The following is a 24,430-nucleotide window of genomic DNA, read 5'->3' as shown; positions in this document are numbered from 1 at the left end:
TTACTTAAAAGCTTGTTTGAATAGCCAAAATTTTTAGTGAAATTTTGAAGGTGGGAGGACAAGGAATATTATGGATGCCTTATTATAACAATGTTTATTGGCATTACTGTATAAAGCGACGTCATGATGTTGTTAGTACAGAAATATCATGTAAGCATTGGTGCCAAAGCTAAGTCGCACATAGTTCATTATGAAGCATGATGTTTGAAAGCATTCTGAACTGAAATAATAAATGTAAATTTGATGAATCTCCATATTTTATTCATTTTTTTTCTTCTTTAAATGCAGCCTCCAGAGCAACAACGAAAACCAACTGAGAGAAGTGGAATCCTTGTACGAGTTCACCCGCTTCCAAGTTCCCTTCAACCCTTACCTCCTCTATCCCCTCAACTCGGTCCTCTTGCACCCCCATAGCAAGATGGGATCAGTCCAAGGTCACACTGGGGTCATTGCTGAGGTAGCATCAGCCCATCTCACCCATGTGCAGTCCAACACTGTAGTGGCAGCAATGGAGGGGTGGTTGTCATGGAAACCATGTTTGGGAGATGATGAAGAGATGCAGACTTGTGGAATGGAAGACGGCAGTTCTATTATGGTAAAAACTTCCAACAGTAATACAGTTGAAACCCATACTTTGTGAAAAATTACATGTAAATATTTTTTCATATTACAGTATTTTTCTGTATTTCATAAGGATATTTTTTTGTCATTTCCCTTCAAAGCAAAAGTAGGTTGGATAATACAATATGTCAAATTACCCCTTATAGAATAGTATCTTTCTTGCACCAACAAAGAACCAAACTCATCAATATTGCTATGTTCATGAAATTAAAAAAGTACAATAAACATTTTGAAGTTTGATCCTTGAGATAATCAAAACCTGTTGATTATAACTATCACACAATATCATGGGTACATATCCAGTCATTATAATTTTCAGAATCTTGAAGATTAAAATAAGTTCTTATTGCAAGTTTGAATCGTGAAAGAGTCTGTTTTGGATGTGTTGTGGCTCAGTCGATAAGTCTCTGGACTATGAACCGCAAGGTCCTAGATTCAAATCTCACCGCATCAGATGTATCCTTATGCAAGGCATTTATCCACATATTCCACTCTTTACCCAGGTGTTGTAAATGTGTATCTTGACTGCTTGTAGCCATGCTACAGCCAGGATGATAGAATAGTACACTTAAAAGACATCATGAGTGTAGAATATGAAAATGAAAATCCATAATTTATTGTTCGAAATAGACAAGAAATGAAATACTCCGATAATTTGCTTTGCCCAATTGATCATGGGCCCGGCAGCCACCGTGCAGCGCCAGATCGACGAGGCTCTATCTCTTTAATTGTTGAACGCCAAACAGGGTAGCAACGTCTTTTGGTCTGACGCGGCCGGGGTTTGAACCCCCGACCTCCCGGTTGTGAGACGGGGGCTCTACCAACTGAGCCAACACACATGTGTTGCATGTTACTATTATTATTGGTATGATGAGCAATATGAGGAAATCCATCATGTATGTACATGATACATGTATTAAATCTCTTTTGCAGAGTCCTGCCAACCTCTACACTCCTGTCCAAACCAGGTGCATGTTCCGCTTACTCTGTGATCACCAACAGCACCAAGGCCAACCGTCTACGACCACACCCAGAGCTGAGAGAAAGCAGAGAGATGGGGCGGAGCAGGTGCAGGAGGGGGGCAAGAGTGTACCACTTGCTTCATGGGAGGCACATCAATCACACCTACAGGAGATCATGCAGGTTCTATGGAGAAACTCTGGATGGATGAGCAGCAGGGGACATGACTTCATGTAAGATGAAATGGCAGCATATTTTAATATGTATTGGATTGATGATGTGGGAGCGATGGTATTTGGGGAGCGTTTCATGAAAGGACTTGTCGGATGTTTTATCCGGCAAGTACCATTTTCTCCGACAGTTACCATAGGAACAGTACCTCTCAACCAATCAAAATCATGGAAAGTTGTCAGATCTGACAACTTGTCGGACGAAAATATTGATGAAACGCTCCCCTGGTGGTTCTAAATCTTGCCTTTCAGAAGGTTTTGTGTTCAAGCTGTTGCACATGACATGTCTTTCGAGAAATCCATCTACACTGAGCTTCAAGCAAGCCAGGTGTAGTAAATAGAACCTGGAAGCAACATTTATTCGCTAAAAATTCCAATGATTCTTGTTCACAACGTTTGTCACATGCACTAAATAGAATTCAGTCAAACATAAAAATGGTAAAAGCTGCATTTCCTTTTGGTAAATTGCCTTAAAGATTTTGTGTTCTGAGTTACAAAACAAAATAGAAATACTGTACAAACCTTTGATTTCAAATTTGTATCCAATATAACTAAGGATTTTTTTTCCTCTGTCTCCAAATGTTCTTTTCATTAGGGCATCTGGTGTATTGTATCTTGTCACAAGCGCTGCCTGGCTTCTGAGAGCTTTCTCCTCGTTACTTCCTGATGAGGGAGACAAAACAAAATGGCTGGCAGCCTGCTCAAACCTTGTCATCATGGCAACAACTACAACCAGGCCCTCTCCCTCCCCAGGGAGTCAGTCACCCATTGAGAGCCTTGGGGAGATCTTGAAGTGCAACAGTGGGCGGAGCCAGACAGACAGTGAGGCACTGCCATTGGTCAGGGATGAAAGGGGTGGAGCTTTGAGAGTGATTGACAATGTAGGTAGCCTTGTGGAAAGCCTTCTTCAAGATCTGGGGATGTTCTTAAGCAGCTGGATGGGAAGAGATGCAGGTAAAATTGATCAATAATTCGTGTTTATTCTTTCTCTGTATTGTTTTTAAATGCAATGCATATCTGTACTTATTCCAATCTCGGACAACCACAAACTAAGAGAGACATCATTCTCCCTGGAATGAAGAAATGAAGCAAGTACATTATGCAGTGGCAGATCCAGTTGCGGGCACAAGTGGTGCATGCCCTCGCCCTTTTCTAGATTTTGAAATTTTCCCATTGTTCACACACATTGATTTAGCTAAATAAAAAAAAAATTGTCATTTGGCCCCCCCTCCTTGAGGTGTTACTTGTACCCTTCTATTTCAAAATACCGGATCTGACACTAATATATGCTGTGCTAAAATCTAAAAAAATCTCAAAATCTAAACCCTCATTTTGGGCAATTTATTGTTGGTTTTGAGGTGGCTGTTCACATATCTGATTCCAACTGTATATACTGGATTTTTTCCCTCAGCAGATACTGTAATGCCTGACACCTTTACAATGGAACTGAATGCCTTGGGTACCTGTTGGATACACTTGGGTCATCTTCAAGCTGTGCTCTTAGCCCCACAGGGACCGGTAGACCCAGCAGAGCACCATGCTATCAGGTTGAGATATGTCAAGGAAGAGGTATAAATATATTCAGATCCATATAAAATCTTTATAGTGTTATTGATTTAGAGAAATCTTGAACAAAGTAATTAGCCAAAGGAATTATGAAGCTATTAGAAAATGCTTGTATTCTAACTAAGAGACATCTGGGACTTTAATGGAAATTTGATGAAATACTTGATTTTTCTTTTCTTATTTCTTTTCTTCCTCTTCCTTTTCCCCATTCTTCTCATTCTCATCTTCTTCCCTCCTCCCTTCCAACGTCATCTAACCTTCGCTCATACTTCTACCAGTTATCCTGCCCCATCCACTCCTAACCCTCCAACAATCTCCCACCTCTCATCTTGCCCTCCCCTTTCTCCCTTCATTCCTCCTTCCGCCCCTCATTCCTTCTTTAAATTTCCTCCTGTTCCCTTTCTACCGCTTCTCCTCTTCCCTTCCCTCTCTCCTCCTTCCCATCCATCCTAATTTGCTTACTCCTCCCCTTTTCCTCCTCCTCAAATCCTTGTCTTCTCCCACTTCCTCCACCTCTTCACATTTAATTAAATGCAGCTTGCTTTTATAGATAAAACAACTTGAATCTTCTTCTTTTCAGATCCTTGAATTAGAAGCTGAACTGAAAGTCAGGGGAATGTCATCCAAGTTCCTAACGGGGAAGTCCCTGTTCGAGTTTAGCCACCAGGAGGTCCATCCTCGCATCCATGCCTTGATTGAGAGGCTTGATGCTTTGAAGGAGACGGAGGCGGAGCTTTCCAAGAGAAATGCATTCAGACCACACCCACCACAGGTATGATGATGATTATGATGATAATAATTGTCAGTTCTTGTATAGCGCATAACACATTATGAATAACGTCTCTATGTGCTTCCAAAGGACTTGGATATTATTACCCCTGCTGTAGCTCAAGCAGCCTTCTAGCACTCAAGGAATTTCTTTCAAGGAATAAATTCCTGCCAGGTACCCATTTAACTCAACTGGGTTGAGTGCAGCACTAATGTGGATAAATTTCTTGCTGAAGGAAACTACGCCATTGCTGAGATTTGAACCCATGACCCTCTGTTTCAAAGTCCGGAGACTAATTGACTGGGCCGTAACGCTCATATGTATCCATTGCACCAGATATTTCTTTAGTGCCTTTTCCACAAAATAGAAAATGCTTTGAGAGGTAATCTAGGGTTAGCATAGTAGATTAAATGTATACAAATTAACAGGCAGTGGCAATATATTGATATAAGTCCAGTCCATTCATGATCAGGATATTAGAATGGTTAAGTCTTTATATTGTTATTAAATTGATCTAACCTCAGTGACGGTTTTAGGAGAGGAGGTAGTTTATTTTACAGCCTTGCTGTAATAGAGACATTGCTAGCTTTTGCAATATCTGTGTTCCTGTTTGCCCCGAAAAGGGATTTAAACAATTTAATCGGGAATTCCATAAAGGGAATAAGTCCAAACTCCTCTGTTGGTGCCTTTCCAGAAATAACTTTTCTTTGTATTCTTTTTGATGTAAATTGTAATGCTCTCAATCTATTATGGCTGAACCAGTTTTTGAGCCAAAATAAGAATGAAGAAAAATGTGGTGTGCGATACAAAAAGATGGATTACTTAATATAATTTCCCAGTATTTATTCTTTTAAGCTCATATAAGAAAATAATTCAAAAATTGGAGGCATGTAAAGGTTTAATTTCAATTATATTTCTCTTTACCTTTCATCAGTTTGATGACATCATCAAAGATGTCCAGGTCTACCTGACCACCAGCGGTTCATCTCAGACAATCAAGGACCTGCTGCAAAAGCACATAGACATCCTCCACAAGCCGGACGAAGACACATCCATGCTGAGAGACCGGCTTGCTGCTTGGCAAGCATCCCAGCACCACTTCAGTGACCGCATCAGGGGCGAGTACCCTTCCTACAGGGACCTCTGGTCCGGTATGTTGACGGGCGTGGCTGGTCTTTCCTACGGGATGCAGCTAGTTGCCCACTCGGTTCAATGCCAGCATCACAGACAGCATCTCCAGTTAGGTGTGTTGCCAAGGCAACCAGAACAGGTAAATAATTACAATGATTTTTGATTGTCAAAGAGAACATTTTATTCAACTCCTTTAACCCTAAATAGACTGGGCTATATTGATGCCTAAGAAGACTGGGGGGGGGGCTGATTCAGCCCCCCCCATGATCTCGACCGTCGATCGCGACGAAAATTGGCACACGTGTTACCCATGGCATTATCTACAAAACTATAACATCAAATTCTGCAAAAAATCTCATGTCTCATTAATTATGCTAATTTATGCGTAAAATCATAAGTTTGCTCTAATTAATAAAATAATGCCACTGAAATGCTAATTTTTGTTAGGCATCTGAAGAAATTTATTTAAAAAAAATTTCAACATCACATTTATTTTCTTATGTATTCTATTGTTTTCTAAATTTCTTATGTATTTCTTTGTTTTTCGACTTTTTCTTTTTTATTGTTTTTTCAATGGAAATTGTCAGGGATTTTATTTTGACCATAAAAAAGATAAAATTAATCGATTTTAAGCAGTAAAAGGAAAAATAATGATACATTTATGAATTACGGCTAAAAACACTATTTGCATTGAATTTGTACACAAATTCACGTTTTTGAGTAATTTTGGGTCTGCATGCACTTACGAAATGTTGCGTAATTTCGGAACCGCGTACCTGGGGGTCACAATTTTGGGTCAGCGAAATTTGTCGAGGGGGGGGGGGGTCAAATTGACCCCCCAGATTAGAAGGGGTTAAATCTTTGCTGACAGCTGCAATCTGAGCCACAGAGTATATAGTTACATGCATTGCACTGCTGTGCATCATAACTGATGATTTAAATCACAAGGCCGCCAGGAATGATTTTCAAGTTTTCACTCATATTCCTTAGATCACATCGGTGGAGGAGTTGGTGGTCTCCATTGCCGGTTTTTCATCTGTCCAGCCAGAGTTTTCTAACTGGCTGTCCGTGGCTGAGAGACTGACCACAGTGAACGTCCACTCCCTCCTACAGAAGATGTGGTCAAGGTGGTCAGTTGGTCAAGCCAAACAGGAGCAGCTAATGCACAGGTTTGTTGCTAGTAGCCAAGTTTTCCAACAAAATTTTATGCCTACTCTTAAAACATTGATTGTTCTGGACAACATTAGCCAGGAGGCTCCTAGAGAGTAAAAATCATTCACTAACGTGTATTTACTTTACACGGAGCCAGGGATTGGGTCCCATTCATGTGCATGTACCATGAAAAAAACTCAAATTTTCGCCTCTGAGATTTCTATTTTCCTCCTAAAGATCTAGCCCTAAATCATGTTAATGGGATACAACTTCATTTCCGACATTACAATATTGATTTCATTTTGAAACAAGAATTCATTAAAAAATCGAGAAAAATATTCTGAAAAGACAGGGAAAACTTGCCACAATGTTTACGCCGCCATCTTGTTTTCTTTGTATATTCGCCAAGATACAAGACACATATCCTGATAGACAACATCATATCTTGTCAGAGGCTTACCTGACATAGCAAAAGCTAATATACACAAACTGGATTCCAAGTACTGTACTTATTACTAACATTACTAACAAAGAAAGCAGTACCTTGTTACTAGGTTCCAAGTAAAGAAATTATGCATAAATTAGGAGAGCTTAATAAGTACGCCTGTGACTTGTGAATTACTGCACATACATGTATTGCCAGTGCTTATTTAAAGGGAAATAAATCAAACTTATGAATTCAATCAGCGTAAATTTAGTCTTGAGGTGTTTCTTGTAAAGAATTACATGTACCTTATGGCATTTGATGGGAATTAGAAATACACCAGTTGTATGCCCTTTTGGTGATAAAAAATTATACTTTGTATTATAGAAATACTCATAATACAGCGTAAATAGGAAAAGACATGCCATGGCTTCAGTTTCAGACCCATTTAGCAGGATGATTTACAGGAGAGCCTTGTTTGAGGTATTACTAAAGCAGACAACAGTATCAATCCACTTTATTTTTTTATGATTCTCAATTTGAATGTTTTATCATAGTATCCTAAAGCTTGCTCTCCACCACACCACGAACCATGCCTCCCTCCATGGCCAGCTCACCCCTGTGACCCTTGACCTCTTGCATGGCATTATGGGATCTTTTGTGTCTCATTACCATCGGGCCGAGGAAGCTGCCAGACAACGGGAGGAAGAGGAGGCTAGTTTGTATAAATACAAGAGTCGTAGCCATGGCGATGGAATGACAGATGAGCAGATGGAGGAAAAGGAACTTAGAGAGAGTTTTCCGTCTTTTGAAAAGGTAATTTTAAGGGGGTCGTGGCAATACTCTATTATGCTGTAGTAGAAATATGCCAATGTTTAGCAATGCCATGAAGTACAGTACATGTATGAACATCCAGCCCCCCTATATGTAATCTTCCTCAAATGTTTTGTGTCATGTTTAACTCTAAATAGACTGGGCTATTTCGACGCCTAAGAAGACTGGGGGGGGGGCTGATTCAGCCCCCCCTTATGATCTCGGCCGTCGATCGCGCGATCGCGACGAAAATTGGCACACGCGTTACCCATGGCATTATCTACAAAACTATAACATCAAATTCTGCAAAAAATCTCATGTCTCATTAATTATGCTAATTTATGCGTAAAATCATAAGTTTGCTCTAATTAATAAAATAATGCCCCTGAAATGCTAATTTTTGTTTCATATACTCTAGATAGGCATCTGATCAAATTGATTTTTAAAAAATTTCAAAATCACATTTATTTTCTTATGTATTCTATTGTTTTCTAAATTTCTTATGTATTTCCTTGTTTTTTTACTTTTTTTTATTGTTTTTTCAATGGAAATTGTCGGGGAATTTATTTTGACCATAAAAAAGATAAAATTAATTGATTTTAAGCAGTAAAAGGAAAAATAATGATGCATTTGTGATTTTTGGCTAGGAACACTATTTGCATCATTTGGATTTGTACACAAATTCACGTTTATGAGTAATTTTGGGTCTGCATGCACTTACAAAATGTTGCGTAATTTTGGAACCGCGTACCCGGGGGTCACAATTTTGGTCTCAAAAATTGCGCGAGACTTGAAAGTAAAAAGTCAGCGAGCGACGCGGTAAAAAAATTTCGTGCGGCGGATTTATCACAAAAAAATGTCGAGGGGGGCTGATTCAGCCCCCCCAGTCTTTTTAGGATTAAAGTTAGTATGAAAAGTTGTAGTAATTTCAATTTTTCACACTTTTTTTGTGAAATGAAGTTAAAATGGAGAAAATTTGGTGTTAGACATATCAAAGTGCTGAATATTCAAGATTTTGGTTAGAGTACCATTGAATGGGCTAGTATGAGCAGCCCAAACCACACTCTCATGACAAAACTTCTCCTTCAAAACATCAACACTAATACCTCGGTCACATTTGCTCTACGGCGGCCGTACGGTGAGTTCCTTTTTTGTATGAGCTACATATAGGTGGTTTGAATAAAAATGAATAAAACGGGTGTTTTCTACTCATCGTATGGTTGCCGTAGAGCAAATGTGACCAAGCTATAAAATTCTCCTTTACCACACCAACACTGAACTTTTTTCTTCACTAATTCAGGAGTTTGCAGACATCACAGCCGAGCCCAGCCTGGATGACCAGCCCAAGCCTGAAGATGACACTGCGACCTCTGACCCTGACCCGACATCCACCAGGCAGCTGGACACGCCCACCATGCGACTCTTGAGGGTTACTCATGGTCAGATGTTTGCAGGGATGGTCAACGTTCCCTGGATGCAGTCAGGGGGTCAAGGGTCAAACACTGATGTGGATGTGAAGAATGTGGCCAAGCTGGGCTATGCCACTGCTGTAGAACTTGCTCATACTATCCTGCCCTTAATGGGTGAGTTTGGTTGTTTTGATTTGATTTTTTTTATTTGATTTGATTTGATCTGATCCTGATTTGATTTGATTTGTTTTTATTTCATTTGATTTCTGATTTGATTTGATTTGAATGACCATGAACATGCACATCCTAAATTAGCTGGCATTTCAATTTTTCGATTTATTTTGCTGAGATATTCCTGATGCAGCACCAAAATTTGATGTACCCATTTGTTGTGTGCCTGGACTAGGCTGCAATTTCAGGAACTTTTCAATCAATATTTCATTAATTGTTTGAAAATAAAGTGAGACAGTATCACAATGTATTCAAACTTTCACAATTCTACTATTTGATGCATATATATTCAGAAAACTCATAAAATCAAAATGCTGCTGATTTTTATCTATTTAAATTTTTCAGACTTCGGTCCCGCTTTCTTTTCTTGATATTGATATACATGTACAAAATGAAATGCAATATTATTGATTTTTCTATTTTGATTATTCGGTTTTCAATGTAGCTCCTTGCCTAGACAAACACTTGATAGGTGCTCATCTAGTCAGAGTTCATGACCTCCAGGTTGCCATAGCAACGGAGCAATCTGATGAGAAATCCAAACCCATCAGAAAAGCTGACGACACTTCCAAGCCATATGACATCTACCACGACCCCAACATTCCGGAAACAATCCGGTGTAAACCGGTTCTGGATGACTTTATGGAGAGAATAAAGGGTCTTCTTTCTGAGTGGCCAGAGCACCCAACTCTAAAGCAGGTTAGAATGGTATTTTACAAGAAATAAAGAAATTGGTGTTTCCCTAATTTCTGCATCATTATTGCCTAGAAAGTGATATGAAATAACTATTTATAGGCTGCTAAGGTTTTTTTTATGGGAGAAAAGAACTATAGAAAAATTCTTAGCCCCAAACTCTTGTTTCAACACATGTGTGATTTAAATAGTTATAGTGGAAGATTAAACTTTGTGCCCCATCGGGAAATATTATGTCTTTCTTTAATTTTTTTAGCCAAATCATTCATATTTCTCAGTCTGTAAAGATGGATGTTTGCATGTAAATGTTAAACACATCTGGGGAATGTTCCCTCTGACATAATTTTGCTGTTTGTGTGTTTTGTTTACCACAGCTAACCATGTTAATAGAGAGAATCCAATCTTTCAGTGTGGACAGTCCTCTCATGAAGTTTGTGACAGGGTTGGAGCTACTGCTCTCTAAATCACAGGTAATTTTTTTCTTTTATAGAGAATTTTTAATTTTTTTATTTTCTCACCAGCTTTGATTCAGCTCAGTAAATCTCTGTACTTTTTTCTGGTGGATTTCACTAACTATTGAGCACCATTGTATATGAATAAGTTCACAATATGTACCGTTCATTAAAAGTTTATTTCTGGACAAAGAGATGGCATTTAAGTGCTTTCTTGAATGATTTTTTTATTAAATTAGTTCTTTTTTATTAATATTGTGAATTACACAGTAGCATTATTGCCAATTTGAGAAACAATGATCTGTTTTTATTTTTGATCAGGAATGGGAGTCGAATGCAAGCAAGGCTGTCTCAATTCAGACCCACCTTGAAGAGATCACACAGACTATCATCAGATGGCGGAAACTAGAATTAAAGTAAGTAAAAGGGACTAAAAACATTAAATTTGAGTATCATTTCTTGATATTGATAGCCTGTTGGTCTACATGTACATGTATTACTTTGGGTCTGTTTCATAAAATTGTTGTGTAAAGTTATATTTATTTTAATTTCATGTACTGATTTCTGCAACTTTTTCATACATACAACTTAGCAAAGAAAATATAATAAATGCTACATAGCAAAATATCTGACACTCGAAACAATGAACAAAATTGTGTTTTCTAGAACATATCCATTTAAAGAAGTTTGTAGGGGTTGCCACTATAAGCTTAGCTTGTCTGTTTGGCAACTGCATGACTGGATGATGTAAGTAAAAATAAATAATAACAATTTTATATACCACAAATTTGCAAAATTGCCTCTAAGCGGTTAAGAGAAAGGAAATGAAGTATTAAGGATATAGAGAAATATTTTGCACAACAAAATGTATCAAAACTAATATTATAAGTAGTTAGATAGTCCAGGGGAGCATTTCATGAAAGGACTTGTCAGATGTTTTATCTGACAAATCCTGTTTTATTCTACAGTTACCATAGTAACAGTGTCTCTCAGCTTATCAGAATCAAGGAAAGTTATCAGATCTGACAACTTGTCGGATGAAAATGTTGATGAAATGCTCCCCAGGGAGTTATTTTCAGATCCGAAGCAATGTAGGAGCTACTGTCCATGTACTGCATATACATGGTGTTAAAAGTTCTTGATAAATACATTACACAACGATGCAAATTCGCCTTACTGCATAGTCTTACCAATGTTATTCCATTTCCCTTTTACAGCTGCTGGGTAGCAATGCTCAACAATGTGACCTTCACACAGGCAGAGGGCTCCCTCAAGTGGTGGTTCCACGTGTATCGCCTCATCCAGACATACATCGCCCAATCTCAAGCTGACATCCATACACAGAATCCCAGCAGTGGGACTGAGGATGTAAACCTCACACAGAAACCAATAAGTGGGGCTGAAGTTGAAATTGGTGGTCATGATGAAGGAGAAGAGGAAGATGGGACAACTATCCGTGGAATCGTTGGTATCCTGCAGAAGCTGATAGAGGGCGCCAGTCTTGGAGAGTTTGCCGCAAGGCTTGAAATGCTTCGTGCATTCCATTCTCAGGTTGTTGCCTCGATGCATTCCACCGAGGAGACGTCAGGTCAGTATTATGAGATGTGTACTGCTAATTTAGGATTAATATACAATTAATGCACATTTATGAGTGTGTTATGACGATGCAGCACACTCGAGGGTATTTACAATTATGCGAAAGCAAGAGGCGCTTGCGCCGAGTGCTTTTGCATAATATTGTGAATGCCCGAGAGTTGCTCGCATCGTCACTAACATCACGAATCTTAAAATGTGCATTAATTGTTTTATAAAACGGGTCGGCAAAAGAATTTTTCATGGAAATCTTGTTCAAATCCCTCCAACTTGTGTACGATTGCACAGACGAAGAGATCACAAGACTATCAATTATGACATCACAGGCGTATCTACTATGCGCGCCTAAGTAAGCGCATCAAAATCCTAGCCAGCCTCTTACTGAACGCGTATCAGTTTTTACGTGCTATTGGAACTAATGCTGCACAAAAATTGCATAGTGCTGCACAAAAAATGCACAGTGCTGCACGAAAAATGCACGACTGGAAGGTTGCGCATAATTAAAGCATGAACACGTGACTTGAATACGCACTCACCATTGGCTACATCCTTGAACCCGTTTTATAATAAGTGTTATTTCATAATTGCTGTGCTCATTTCATTAAAATTAGATGTAGGATATTGATTTTTCTATTGAGATTAATTTGTTTCATTAATTCGCATATAACCCAAATAACTTTCATGAAACGATTGTTGACGTACATGTAACATGTGATGTATGCAAAATCAGAAGGGTCATTTTATGCGCCATTTATTTTGTTATATGCGAAATGAGGAAAGAAACGTCATTAATTTTATATTTGTAGATATTTTAATAAAGAACGTCTCTATTATATTACCTTAGCCATCATATTCAAGGAACATTTCAACATTATCTCTATAATTAAAGCTAAAACAAAAGAAATTATTTTAAAATTCACACTTGACTACATGTAGAGCAATATGTTTGATTTTTTTTTCTTGTCTGGATCATGTACTTGAATATTTCTTGATTAATTGTCACATTTTAATTTGGTCTGATATTCTTCGAAAATTGTTTTTATCCTCTTCTTGTATTGTTAGAATTGTCCTGTATCCTGTGGAACATGTACTGCTACTACAGACAATTCTTAACGGCCGTTTCCATGGAGATTGAGAATAAAAGGAAACCAATTGAGAAAGAGTTGAAGGTAAGGAACAAGTGTTATATTATTTTTTTTCTAAATACCCATTTGCTTTTGTTTTTCAGTTCTTCCAATTTTCTTTCTCACCATGCCTCCCCTCTCTTTGTATTCTGAACTGCAATGAACAATCTTTAACTTTAAAAAAAATCTCAATTTGTGCTTTGATTTTCTGTTCTTTCATCCATTCTTGCATGAATATCCTTTATTCCCTTTTGTTATATTTTTATAGTGATTTTCCTTCTAAATGCAATATAGGTATTTCCAAGGTGAAGACTCTAGCTTACTTCTTTGTATAATACAATGACAGTTTGAATTAGTGATAAAATGAAAGAAGATAAAAACAAATCATGATAGTTACTATGATGGACAGACAACAACATAGATTCTTTAGTTTGGTATTTTAATTGGAATGCTTTAGTGAAATGTACACCATGCTGCAGGTGGGCTGATGTAATTAACAATGTTGTTGATTTGGAATGCAGGTCAAGGCAGACAAGTTTGTTAATTTCATGGCATGTTGTTTATTACCACAAGGGTTGTTAATTACATTCTTACCAAGTCATGTCCTTTTGCTTCTATCAAAAGTAGGTCATCTTTCTGCAGGTTGCTGTGAAATCACACCCAATAAGTGGAAGGATTTCATTTGCTTGTGTGTTATTTGAAAAGAGTTTTTTAGGGTGTTAGTATGATAGTACAAGAAATAAAAATACATGTACTTGCATTGGAAATTTTAAGAAAATAAGATGCAATACAATATATTCACTTCTTTGTGTCAAGTTTCCAGGTCATGTTAGTGCATTAAAAATACATGTATTAAACCAACTTGAGAATCATGAAAAAAAGATGCACCTTAAGAGTGATTTGCTGATTTGACATATTGGATTTTTTTTTCATTGTAGGCTGTAGTCATATAATTTTGATTATTTTCCCCTTACATTCGGAGAGGTGGTATGCTGTGTCATAATAAAAATAGAAATTGAGAAATTATGTTTAAAAATTGAATGAATATAGAGAAAATTTACTAGATGCAATTTTTTTTCACAACTTTTGTCTTTATTTGATTCTTCACTTGTTATTGTCATACCCTTTTCTCCCCTAAAACAATACAATTAAAAACACAACTTTATTTTAATCATTGATCTTGCCTCGATCTTAAATATATTGACCGATACATGCACTAGTCTACCAAACCAGCTATGGTTAACAATTAGTTGCCATTATTTTTTTTTCCATTCAGGACTTTGTTAAGATTGCCAAATGGAATGATATAAGTTTCTGGGCAATGAAACAAGCTGTGGAGAAGACTCACAAGACTCTCATCAAGTTCAAGAAGAAGTATGAGGTAATTTCCAACAAATGATTGTTCAGTAAATAATCAACTTTGGTGACGGTGATAGGCAAACTGTCACTTTTGTTGCAAGCTGGATGTAGCTGTCTTTCTGACCCAAAGCAGAGGAAAGATGATGAGTGCATCCAGCTTGTCAAGGAAGTGATTGTGTGCCTTGTCATCTGAAATCAAAAGGTGATTATATGCTCTATAGTCCACATCTGGAAACTTTAACCCTATCTAGGCCGGGGTATTTTGGGAGTTCCTATGGCGGGGGGGGGGGCCTCTCAGGCCCCCCCTAAGATCTCGGCTGTCGACCGCGCGACCGCGCCGAAAATTGGCACATGGGTTGCCTGGGACATAATCTACAGGACTGTATAGTAATTTATTTCATGTGAATCGCTATTAAGTGATTATGCTAATTTATGCGTAATTAGTATGTGAAATCATACTTTTTACTCTAACTCCCTAAATCAAGCTCCAAATGTACTAATTTTTGGTATACAGTGCGTCCCCAAAAAAAACTATACACTTTTGAAATTGCTGCCAAATAAGAAATGTAGCACTTTGGGGGAAAAAGACTTACAGATGTGGAAAGCCGATAAAGTCAACTTTCAAATGACACCAAAAAGTTGGAAAACTATTCATGCTTGAGCGAGCACTGCGCACTGAAACAGAGGGTATGAAAATTAGGGTGGGCTGGAATTAGCATTCCAATTTATGCAGTTTTTGAGAGGCAAATCCTTTCGAACTTGCAAAGTTAAGGGCGTTGTGATAAATTAATGATCAACCGTGACCAGTTCTGGTTGCTTATGCAAATTTTATAAATTATTAAATTGGAACTTTAATGCATGAGTGAACACAAATTGCACTTTTTGGGCAGCATTTCAACTTTATCATTTGGATCTCTTTTTGGGCAGCATTTCAACTTTATCATGTGGATCTCAGCAATGTGTTCATGGGAGTCGGGTGAATAGGGGGTGAGATAGGACTTAAATGGGAGAAGTAGGTTGATGGAATAAGGGTCAACAGAACATTCAGCCCCCACCCCCTCCCTCTTTCCCGCCCTCCCCTTCTGTTGAGAGACTGATGGCTATTGTCATGTCCGCGTGAAGTCCAGAGCAGAATGTTGATTTAATGATTATTTCTGAATTGGGGCATCAACTTTTTCCTATCAATCATTTAATCAACAATTTATCAGTAAATCAACTTATTCAATGTGCAATGTGATCAATCAAACATTCAGTTTTTTTTCAATAAATTATTTCACTAATCATCATTAAATTTCTTGGTAATCATTAACAAAAATGACCATTAGCCACTGGTCACTTGGCAGTTCAGTTTTAAATAGGCTACAATCCAGGAAGTGAGACAGAGGGGGAGGGGGCGGGAAATGAAGGTGGAGAGGGGAGGGTACATCTGACTTTTATTTGTAAAAGGACAAAAAGAAGAGGAATGCCCTTTTAATCAAGTTTTAGCATATCTCGTCCTTTTGCGTAACAGGTACCATCACATTACTCTGACTCTCACGAACACACTTCTGAGGTCCACAAGATGAATATGCTACACTAAAATTACAATTCCTGTTCACTCATGCATTACATTTCAATTTAGTAACTCATGAAATTTGCCTTAGAAACCATAACTTATCTCACTCATAAATGGCATAACACCCTTAGCTTTGTAAGTTCCAAAGGACTAACCTCTAAAAGAAAAGTGTAAGGCTAATTCCTGCCCAGCCTAGCCAAGCTTAGTCTCTCAGGAATAGAGAAGTGTGGGGGGGAGGGGTTGCTAAATGTTCTGTTGACCTTTATCTCATCAACGTACTTCACCTACCTAAATCATATTACCCCCTCTTCTCCTGACTGTCATGAACACATTGTTCAGATCCACATGATGAAGACAAAATGCTGCACTAAAAATTAAAAATTCATGATCACTCATGCATTAAATTTCAATTCAATAACGCATTAAATTTTCACAAACAACAAATTGATCACATCTGATCTTTAATTCACCAAATAACCCTCAAGTTTGCAAGTACCAGACAAAAAAACCTGAAAGAAATTGGAAGGCTAATTCCACCCCACCCTAATTTTCATACCCTTTGTTTTAGTGGGCAGTGCTCGCTCAAGCATGAATAGTTTTCCAACTTTTTGGTGTCATTTGAAAGTTGACTTTATTGGCTTTCCATATCTATAAGTCTTTTCCCCCAAAGTGCTACATTTTTTATTTGGCAGCCATTTCAAAAGTGTATAGTTTTTTTGGGGACGCGCTGTAGAAACTCTTTGTGGTGTCCTAAGCAAGAGTACAAAAAAATTGATGGGGTTAAAAGAATAAAACAGTATGCATACTTCTCTACAATAAGAGATTTTAATCAAAAAAAGGAAAAGGGTTTCCTAAAATTATCACTCTAGTCGATGCTTTTTTACTGTCAGCGCATATGTAAACTGCGAACAAGCATCTGGATCTTGCTTGAGCAAGATAATTGTGACCTTTCAAATTACTTTACTGTTCCCTTACAAAAACAATTTAGGGGCAATGCACTTTTATTTTTTGTAAAGTTCTACTAATAACATGTATGTAGACTGAGGGTGTGCATCTAGATCTTGCGCGATCATCACTGCATATGATGGAGCAAAATGGAGCAAAAAATTGAGTGGCAATGACCTCTTTAATATTTCCTAGATACCCAAATAATTTATAACACGTTTTGACCCTATGGGCCGAAGTAATCAGCGAAACACAAAATTTCCATCACCAGAGGGTGATGATGATGGCTAAACTACCATTTATCACGTGTCTGAAGTTTTCACCAATCCTATAACAAGATTCTTAGTACTCAGATTATCATTTTTGTCTCACCTGCGAAGCAAAGTGAGACTATAGGCGCCGCTTTTCCGACGGCGGCGGCGTCAACATCAAATCTTAACCTGAGGTTAAGTTTTTGAAATGACGTCGTAACTTAGAAAGTATATGGACCTAGTTAATAAAACTTGGCCATAAGGTTAATCAAGTATGACTGAACATCCTATTAGAGTTTCATGTCACATGACCAAGGTCAAAGGTCATTTAGGGTCAATGAACTTAGACCATGTTGGAGGAATCAACATTGAAATCTTAACCTGAGGTTAAGTTTTTGAAATGTCATCATAACTTAGAAAATATATGGACCTAGTTCATGAAACTTGGACATAAGGTTAATCAAGTATGACTGAACATCCTATTAGAGTTTCATGTCACATGACCAAGGTCAAAGGTCATTTAGGGTCAATGAACTTAGACCATGTTGGAGGAATCAACATTGAAATCTTAACCTGAGGTTAAGTTTTTGAAATGTCATCATAACTTAGAAAATATATGGACCTAGTTCATGAAACTTGGACATTAGGTTAATCAAGTATCACTGAACATCCTGCATGAGTTTCACGTCACATGACCAAGGTCAAAGGTCATTAGTTTTTGAAATGTCATCATAACTTAGAAAATATATGGACCTAGTTCATGAAACTTGGACATATGGTTAATCAAGTATCACTGAACATCCTGCATGAGTTTCACATCACATGACCAAGGTCAAAGGTCATTTAGGGTCAATGAACTTTGGCCGAATTGGGGATATCTGTTGAATTCCCATCATAACTTTGATAGTTTATGGATCTGATTCATGAAACTTGGACATAATAGTAATCAAGCATCACTGAACATTTTGTGCAAGTTTCAGGTCTCATGATTAAGGTCAAAGGTCATTTAGGGTCAATGAACTTTGGCCGAATCGTGGGTATCTGTTCAATTACCATCATAACTTTGAAAGTTTATTGGTCTAGTTCATTAAACTTGGACATTAGAGTAATCAAGTATCACTGAACATCCTGTGCGCGTTTCAGGTCACATACCAAGGTCAAAGGTCAATGAACTTTGGCCGAATTGGGTGTATCTGTTGAATTACCATCCTAACTTTGAAAGTTTATGGATCTGATTCATGAAACTTGTACATAAGAGTAATCAAGTATCACTGAACATCCTGTTCGAGTTTCAGGTCTCATGATTAAGGTCAAAGGTCATTTAGGGTCAATGAACTTTGGCCGAATCGTGGGTATCTGTTGAATTACCATCATAACTTTGAAAGTTTATTGGTCTAGTTCATTAAACTTGGACATTAGAGTAATCAAGTATCACTGAACATCCTGTGCGCGTTTCAGGTCACATACCAAGGTCAAAGGTCAATGAACTTTGGCCGAGTTGGGTGTATCTGTTGAATTACCATCCTAACTTTGAAGTTTATGGATCTGATTCATGAAACTTGTACATAAGAGTAATCAAGTATCACTGAACATCATGTTCGAGTTTCAGGTCACATGATCAAGGTCAAAGGTCATGTAAGGTCAATGAACTTTGGCCATGTTGGGTTTTTTTGTTGAATAACCATCATATCACTGTAAGTTTATTGGTCTAGTTCATAAAAAGTGGACATAAGAGTAACCATGTATCACTGAACATCTTGTGCGAGTTAGAGTAGTATTCAAAGTCAGCACTGCTGCTATATTGAACCGCGTGATGCAGGTGAGACGGCCAGAGGCATTCCACTTGTTAACATCTAACAATTTATTGTTATATTTCTTAAACTAAGGAACACATATGTTTTCCAGTTGTTGTTTAAATATTGTTGATGCTAAGCATATCTGTATATGTTACACACCCCAGGTCTGCCTTCAAGGTCCAGCGAAAGCTGTCTTTGCTGATGAGAAGATAGAGCAAAACAAGCAGAAAGATGAGACCAGGGCCAAAGACATCATCTGGAAGGACGAATGGAAAATAATCTTTGATGATAGCAGATATCAGGTATGTATCATCTTGGTAAAGTTTCATGAAAGATCTTGTCGGATGTTTTATCCGACAAGTCCTGTTTTTTGCGACAGTTACTATTGGAAATGTGCTTCTCAGCCAATCAAAATCAAGGAAAGTTGTCAGATCTGACAACTTGTCCAGACCTGCCAACCAGTATGTTTTAGGCGTATTTAGTATGTTTTTTTACAAAATCATTATTTATTGAAAAAAAAATCTCTGTATGTCTCTATTTCACGAAACATGCACAAATGGATTTTAGATGAATGTAATTTCAGGTAACTTGTTTTTTTTTTCAATCATTTTGTTAAATCAGGGTGAAGATACATGTATACACATGTTTCAATGTTTTTTTTTCATCTGCAAGAGCAGTGCACATTTTAGCTTGCATGCAGCTTGAGCACCGGGATGAACGAGTGCGCCAAGCATTTCATTATGAAATACACTTTTTGGGAAGAATATGTTTTTTTAATCACAGAATACAGTTTTTCATTCCCATTTAATTTCTATCTGCTTGTCAGACAGAAATTATGGATGAAATGCTCCCCAGGTCCACAACAGTTGATCTACAATCAATTTGGTTTAGTTGCTGATTTGGTCTTATGTATACCCATTTAGTCTAATTTTCATAACAGTCTTATGCTTGGTCCATCGAGTCGACTGATGCTGTACCAAGTGAATATCAGACGAAATCGGTAAAGCTTAACCGGAAATAAGACAAACTGGTGGATAGGCTAAAGGGCAATTAGACCTACTGTCAGTAGACAAAGCAAGCGTAGTTCACTCAGTCCTGTAAGAGAGATATGAAGACTTTCATTGGTATACACTGACTGTGAAATCTCATGGTGTCATTTAACTCCAATTTTTCTTCTGTTTTACCACACTTCAGTGAATTGATAGTGCAATATGAACTTGAGAGCATTTCGTGTGAACTAGAAATATATTATGAGGGTCTTGCATGTATGGGTTGACATTTATATCTTAAAATATGTTAATTTCCCTCAAAATATAGATTGGGCAATATACACTATATAGAGGTATATTTATTATCAAATCAATTTTACTTGTGGTAATCTGTTTAGATGTGCCGAATAATTGCAAGACTACTGTTCCTGTTTGAAAACATGAAACCGTGTATCTTTTCTTGAAATTGTTTGCATCATTTTTTTGTTTTCTCATTTACTGACTTCTCTCTTACAAAATATTCAATTTTCCAGGTATATTTTCCACCTTCACTACCGACGACCCCTCAAGATGGCGGTCTCATTGCTAGGATACCGGTCCTGTTTGAGAGAATGAGGAAGCATTGCTCGTCTGTATTGACCAAGAGGAACTACTCCGTGATGTCTGAGACTCTGGATGACTTCGTTGGCGAGATTATCACGTCACTCCGGGAGCTCCAGGCTCTTGAGGTTACCAAGGTATGGCAATTTGTTTGATTTGATTGTAATAGTTTGTTTAGATATTACTTAACTATGGAATTGTAGTTCTTCAAATTTGTAGCCTTGTTGTAATTAAGGAAACCAGATGTCTCGTATGTCTCTGTGTCTTGTGGATCTACTTAAGGCTGAGACATCATTTTGAAGAGCTCTTCCATTTTTGTCTCACCTGCGAAGCAGAGTGAGACTATAGGCGCCGCTTTTCCGACGGCGGCGGCGGCGGCGGCGTCAACATCAAATCTTAACCTGAGGTTAAGTTTTTGGAATGACGTCATAACTTAGAAAGTATATGGACCTAGTTAATAAAACTTGGCCATAAGGTTAATCAAGTATTACTGAACATCCTATTAGAGTTTCATGTCACATGACCAAGGTCAAAGGTCATTTAGGGTCAATGAACTTAGACCATGTTGGAGGAATCAACATCGAAATCTTAACCTGAGGTTAAGTTTTTGTCTCACCTGCGAAGCAAAGTGAGACTATAGGCGCCGCTTTTCCGACGGCGGCGGCGGCGGCGTCAACATCAAATCTTAACCTGAGGTTAAGTTTTTGAAATGACGTCATAACTTAGAAAGTATATGGACCTAGTTAATAAAACTTGGCCATAAGGCTAATCAAGTATTACTAAACATCCTATTAGAGTTTCATGTCACATGACCAAGGTCAAAGGTCATTTAGGGTCAATGAACTTAGACCATGTTGGAGGAATCAACATCGAAATCTTAACCTGAGGTTAAGTTTTTGAAATGTCATCATAACTTAGAAAACATATGGACCTAGTTCATGAAACTTGGATATAAGGTTAATCAAGTATCACTGAACATCCTGCATGAGTTTCATGTCACATGACCAAGGTCAAAGGTCATTTAGGGTCAATGAACTTTGGCCGAATTGGGGATATCTGTTGAATTCCCATCATAACTTTGAAAGTTTATGGATCTGATTCATGAAACTTGGACATAATAGTAATCAAGCATCACTGAAAATTTTGTGCAAGTTTCAGATCTCATGATTAAGGTCAAAGGTCATTTAGGGTCAATGAACTTTGGCCGAATCGGGGGTATCTGTTGAATTACCATCATAACTTTGAAAGTTTATTGGTCTAGTTCATTAAACTTGGACATTAGAGTAATCAAGTATCACTGAACATCCTGTGCACGTTTCAGGTCACATGACCAAGGTCAAAGGCCAATGAACTTTGGCCGAACTGGGTGTATCTGTTGAATTACCATCATAACTTTGAAAGTTTATGGATCTGATTCATGAAACTTGTACATAAGAGTAATCAAGTATCACTGAACATCCTGTTCGAGTTTCAGGTCACATGATCAAGGTCAAAGGTCATGTAAGGTCAATGAACTTGACCGTGGCCATGTTGGGGTTTTTTGTTGAATAACCATCATATCTCTGTAAGTTTATTGGTCTCGTTCATTAAAAAGGGAAATAAGAGTAACCATGTATCACTGAACATCTTGTGCGAGTTAGAGTAGTGTTCAAAGTGAGCACTGCTGCTATATTGAACCGCGTGATGCAGGTGAGACGGCCAGAGGCATTCCACTTGTTTAAATGTCATCATAACTTAGAAAATATATGGACCTAGTTCATGAAACTTGGACATAAGGTTAATCAAGTATCACTGAACATCCTGCACGAGTTTCACGTCACATGACCAAGGTCAAAGGTCATTTAGGGTCAATGAACTTTGGCCGAATTGCGGATATCTGTTGAATTCCCATCATAACTTGAAGGTTTATGGATCTGATTCATGAAACTTGGACATAATAGTAATCAAGCATCAGTGAACATTTTGTGCAAGTTTCAGGTCTCATGATTAAGGTCAAAGGTCATTTAGGGTCAATGAACTTTGGCCGAATTGGGGGTATCTGTTGAATTACCATCATAACTTTGAAAGTTTATTGGTCTAGTTCATTAAACTTGGATATTATAGTAATCAAGTATCTTTGAACATCCTGTGCACGTTTCAGGTCACATGACCAAGGTCAAAGGTCAATGAACTTTGGCCGAACTGGGTGTATCTGTTGAATTACCATCATAACTTTGAAAGTTTATGGATCTGATTCATGAAACTTGTACATAAGAGTAATCAAGTATCACTGAACATCCTGTGCGAGTTTCAGGTCACATGATCAAGGTCACAGGTCATGTAAGGTCAATGAACTTTGGCCATGTTGGGGTTTTTTGTTGAATAACCATCATATCTCTGTAAGTTTATTGGTCTAGTTCATAAAAAGTGGACATAAGAGTAACCATGTATCACTGAACATCTTGTGCGAGTTAGAGTAGTATTCAAAGTCAGCACTGCTGCTTTATTGAACCGCGTGGTGCAGGTGAGATGGCCAGAGGCATTCCACTTGTTCTTTCAATTCAGTACAATATTTTCAAGTTTTATTTGTGGATGAATGAAAAGATTAAACTGACTCGAAATGGATGAATAAGTTGCAAGACGTTTCTTTTGGTGTATACTTTGATCAGCTCAGTCTCAGCTATCTGAATATTCATCCTTCTTTTATAAAAACTGTTTCGTTTGCCCTAAACTAGTGCTAATAATATTGACAATTGGTTCAACTTATATCAAGAGATTTTTTGCTGATTTCAACTTGTGATTGGTTTCCTGATATTATTCCAAAAAATTGCAAAATGGGGAAAAGATGAATATGATTGCTTAGTACAATGTACATGATTATTTCCAGATTTCACATAATGTATGTCTTCAATATCTTTAATACGTTATCTGTGTGTAGTTTATACTTAATGTTGATTAGTTCTTGAATTACATTTATGACTCTATATTTTTGTATTTTAGGATGCAGAACCAGAGAAGCAGAAATCAGAGTTCAGACATATTCATCAGAGGAAAAGAAAAGCCTTGTCTGAACTCTTCAAATATCTAACATCAATAGGTAAGTGACAAAGTTATTATGTGATTATTTTGTGTCTAGTTCCAAAAAACCCTCATTTTCTGACTAGTACTCTTTCTTTGTGTCCTTACATGTATCTCCTTATCGTTGCTACTTTTGTTACTGCTCTGCCAGCTTTACTGCTGCCACTAGCGATATTATTATTTGTTTGGCGTCACCTGTGCCTGGGAGGCGAAAAGCGAACTGAATCACTATGACCCGCAGGTCTCTCCTCCCGATATAATTGATTGGGGGGAATGCAGGTGGACCACTACACCAGGGTTTCCCCCTACTCTTATACGAATAGTGCAGTGGGTTCTTAACGTGCAAAGGTGGTGACTCTCCTCTACACGGGGCCTCCATTTAACGTCCTATCTGAGGGACGGAGTGTTTTCCATTGTAACATAGCCTGCATCTATGAATCATGGGAGAGACATTTACACAGCGCACTGGCTTCAGTCATCCGCCCGGGGTGGACTCGAACCCACGATCTTTGGTTCGACGCGCAGACGCATTACTGACTGAGCCAACACCGCTCTCTGCTAGTATTGATAACTATGTAGTTCTACTTGAAATATTACTTAGGCTACTGCTACAGCATTCACAGTTTCCTTTCACTAAAAAAATGATGCTTCTGCTGCTTCTTCTACAACTACTACTTTTACTATGACTTACACTGCTACTGCTGCTGTTG

At 37.9% G+C, this 24,430-nt stretch overlaps 1 protein-coding gene across 1 annotated transcript in view; it reads left to right on the top strand.

Annotated features, from left to right (window-relative positions):
- LOC121413142 (midasin-like) overlaps positions 1–24,430 on the top strand; it is a 103,328-nt gene that overhangs the window by 54,139 nt on the left and 24,759 nt on the right. The window contains 18 exon segments of the mRNA XM_041605906.1: positions 289–595; positions 1,555–1,814; positions 2,407–2,765; positions 3,223–3,380; positions 3,958–4,149; positions 5,081–5,416; positions 6,268–6,446; positions 7,411–7,669; positions 8,967–9,249; positions 9,752–10,005; positions 10,374–10,469; positions 10,773–10,867; positions 11,669–12,039; positions 13,107–13,213; positions 14,445–14,549; positions 19,239–19,376; positions 20,597–20,800; positions 23,643–23,739. Of these exon segments, the coding sequence (XP_041461840.1) occupies positions 289–595; positions 1,555–1,814; positions 2,407–2,765; positions 3,223–3,380; positions 3,958–4,149; positions 5,081–5,416; positions 6,268–6,446; positions 7,411–7,669; positions 8,967–9,249; positions 9,752–10,005; positions 10,374–10,469; positions 10,773–10,867; positions 11,669–12,039; positions 13,107–13,213; positions 14,445–14,549; positions 19,239–19,376; positions 20,597–20,800; positions 23,643–23,739 (3,800 nt within the window).

Source organism: Lytechinus variegatus, chromosome 4 (genome assembly GCF_018143015.1).
Source record: "Lytechinus variegatus isolate NC3 chromosome 4, Lvar_3.0, whole genome shotgun sequence".
NCBI classification, from domain to species: domain Eukaryota; kingdom Metazoa; phylum Echinodermata; class Echinoidea; order Temnopleuroida; family Toxopneustidae; genus Lytechinus; species Lytechinus variegatus.
Note: the sequence above shows the minus strand (reverse complement) of the source record. Positions and strands in the feature narration are given on the sequence as shown.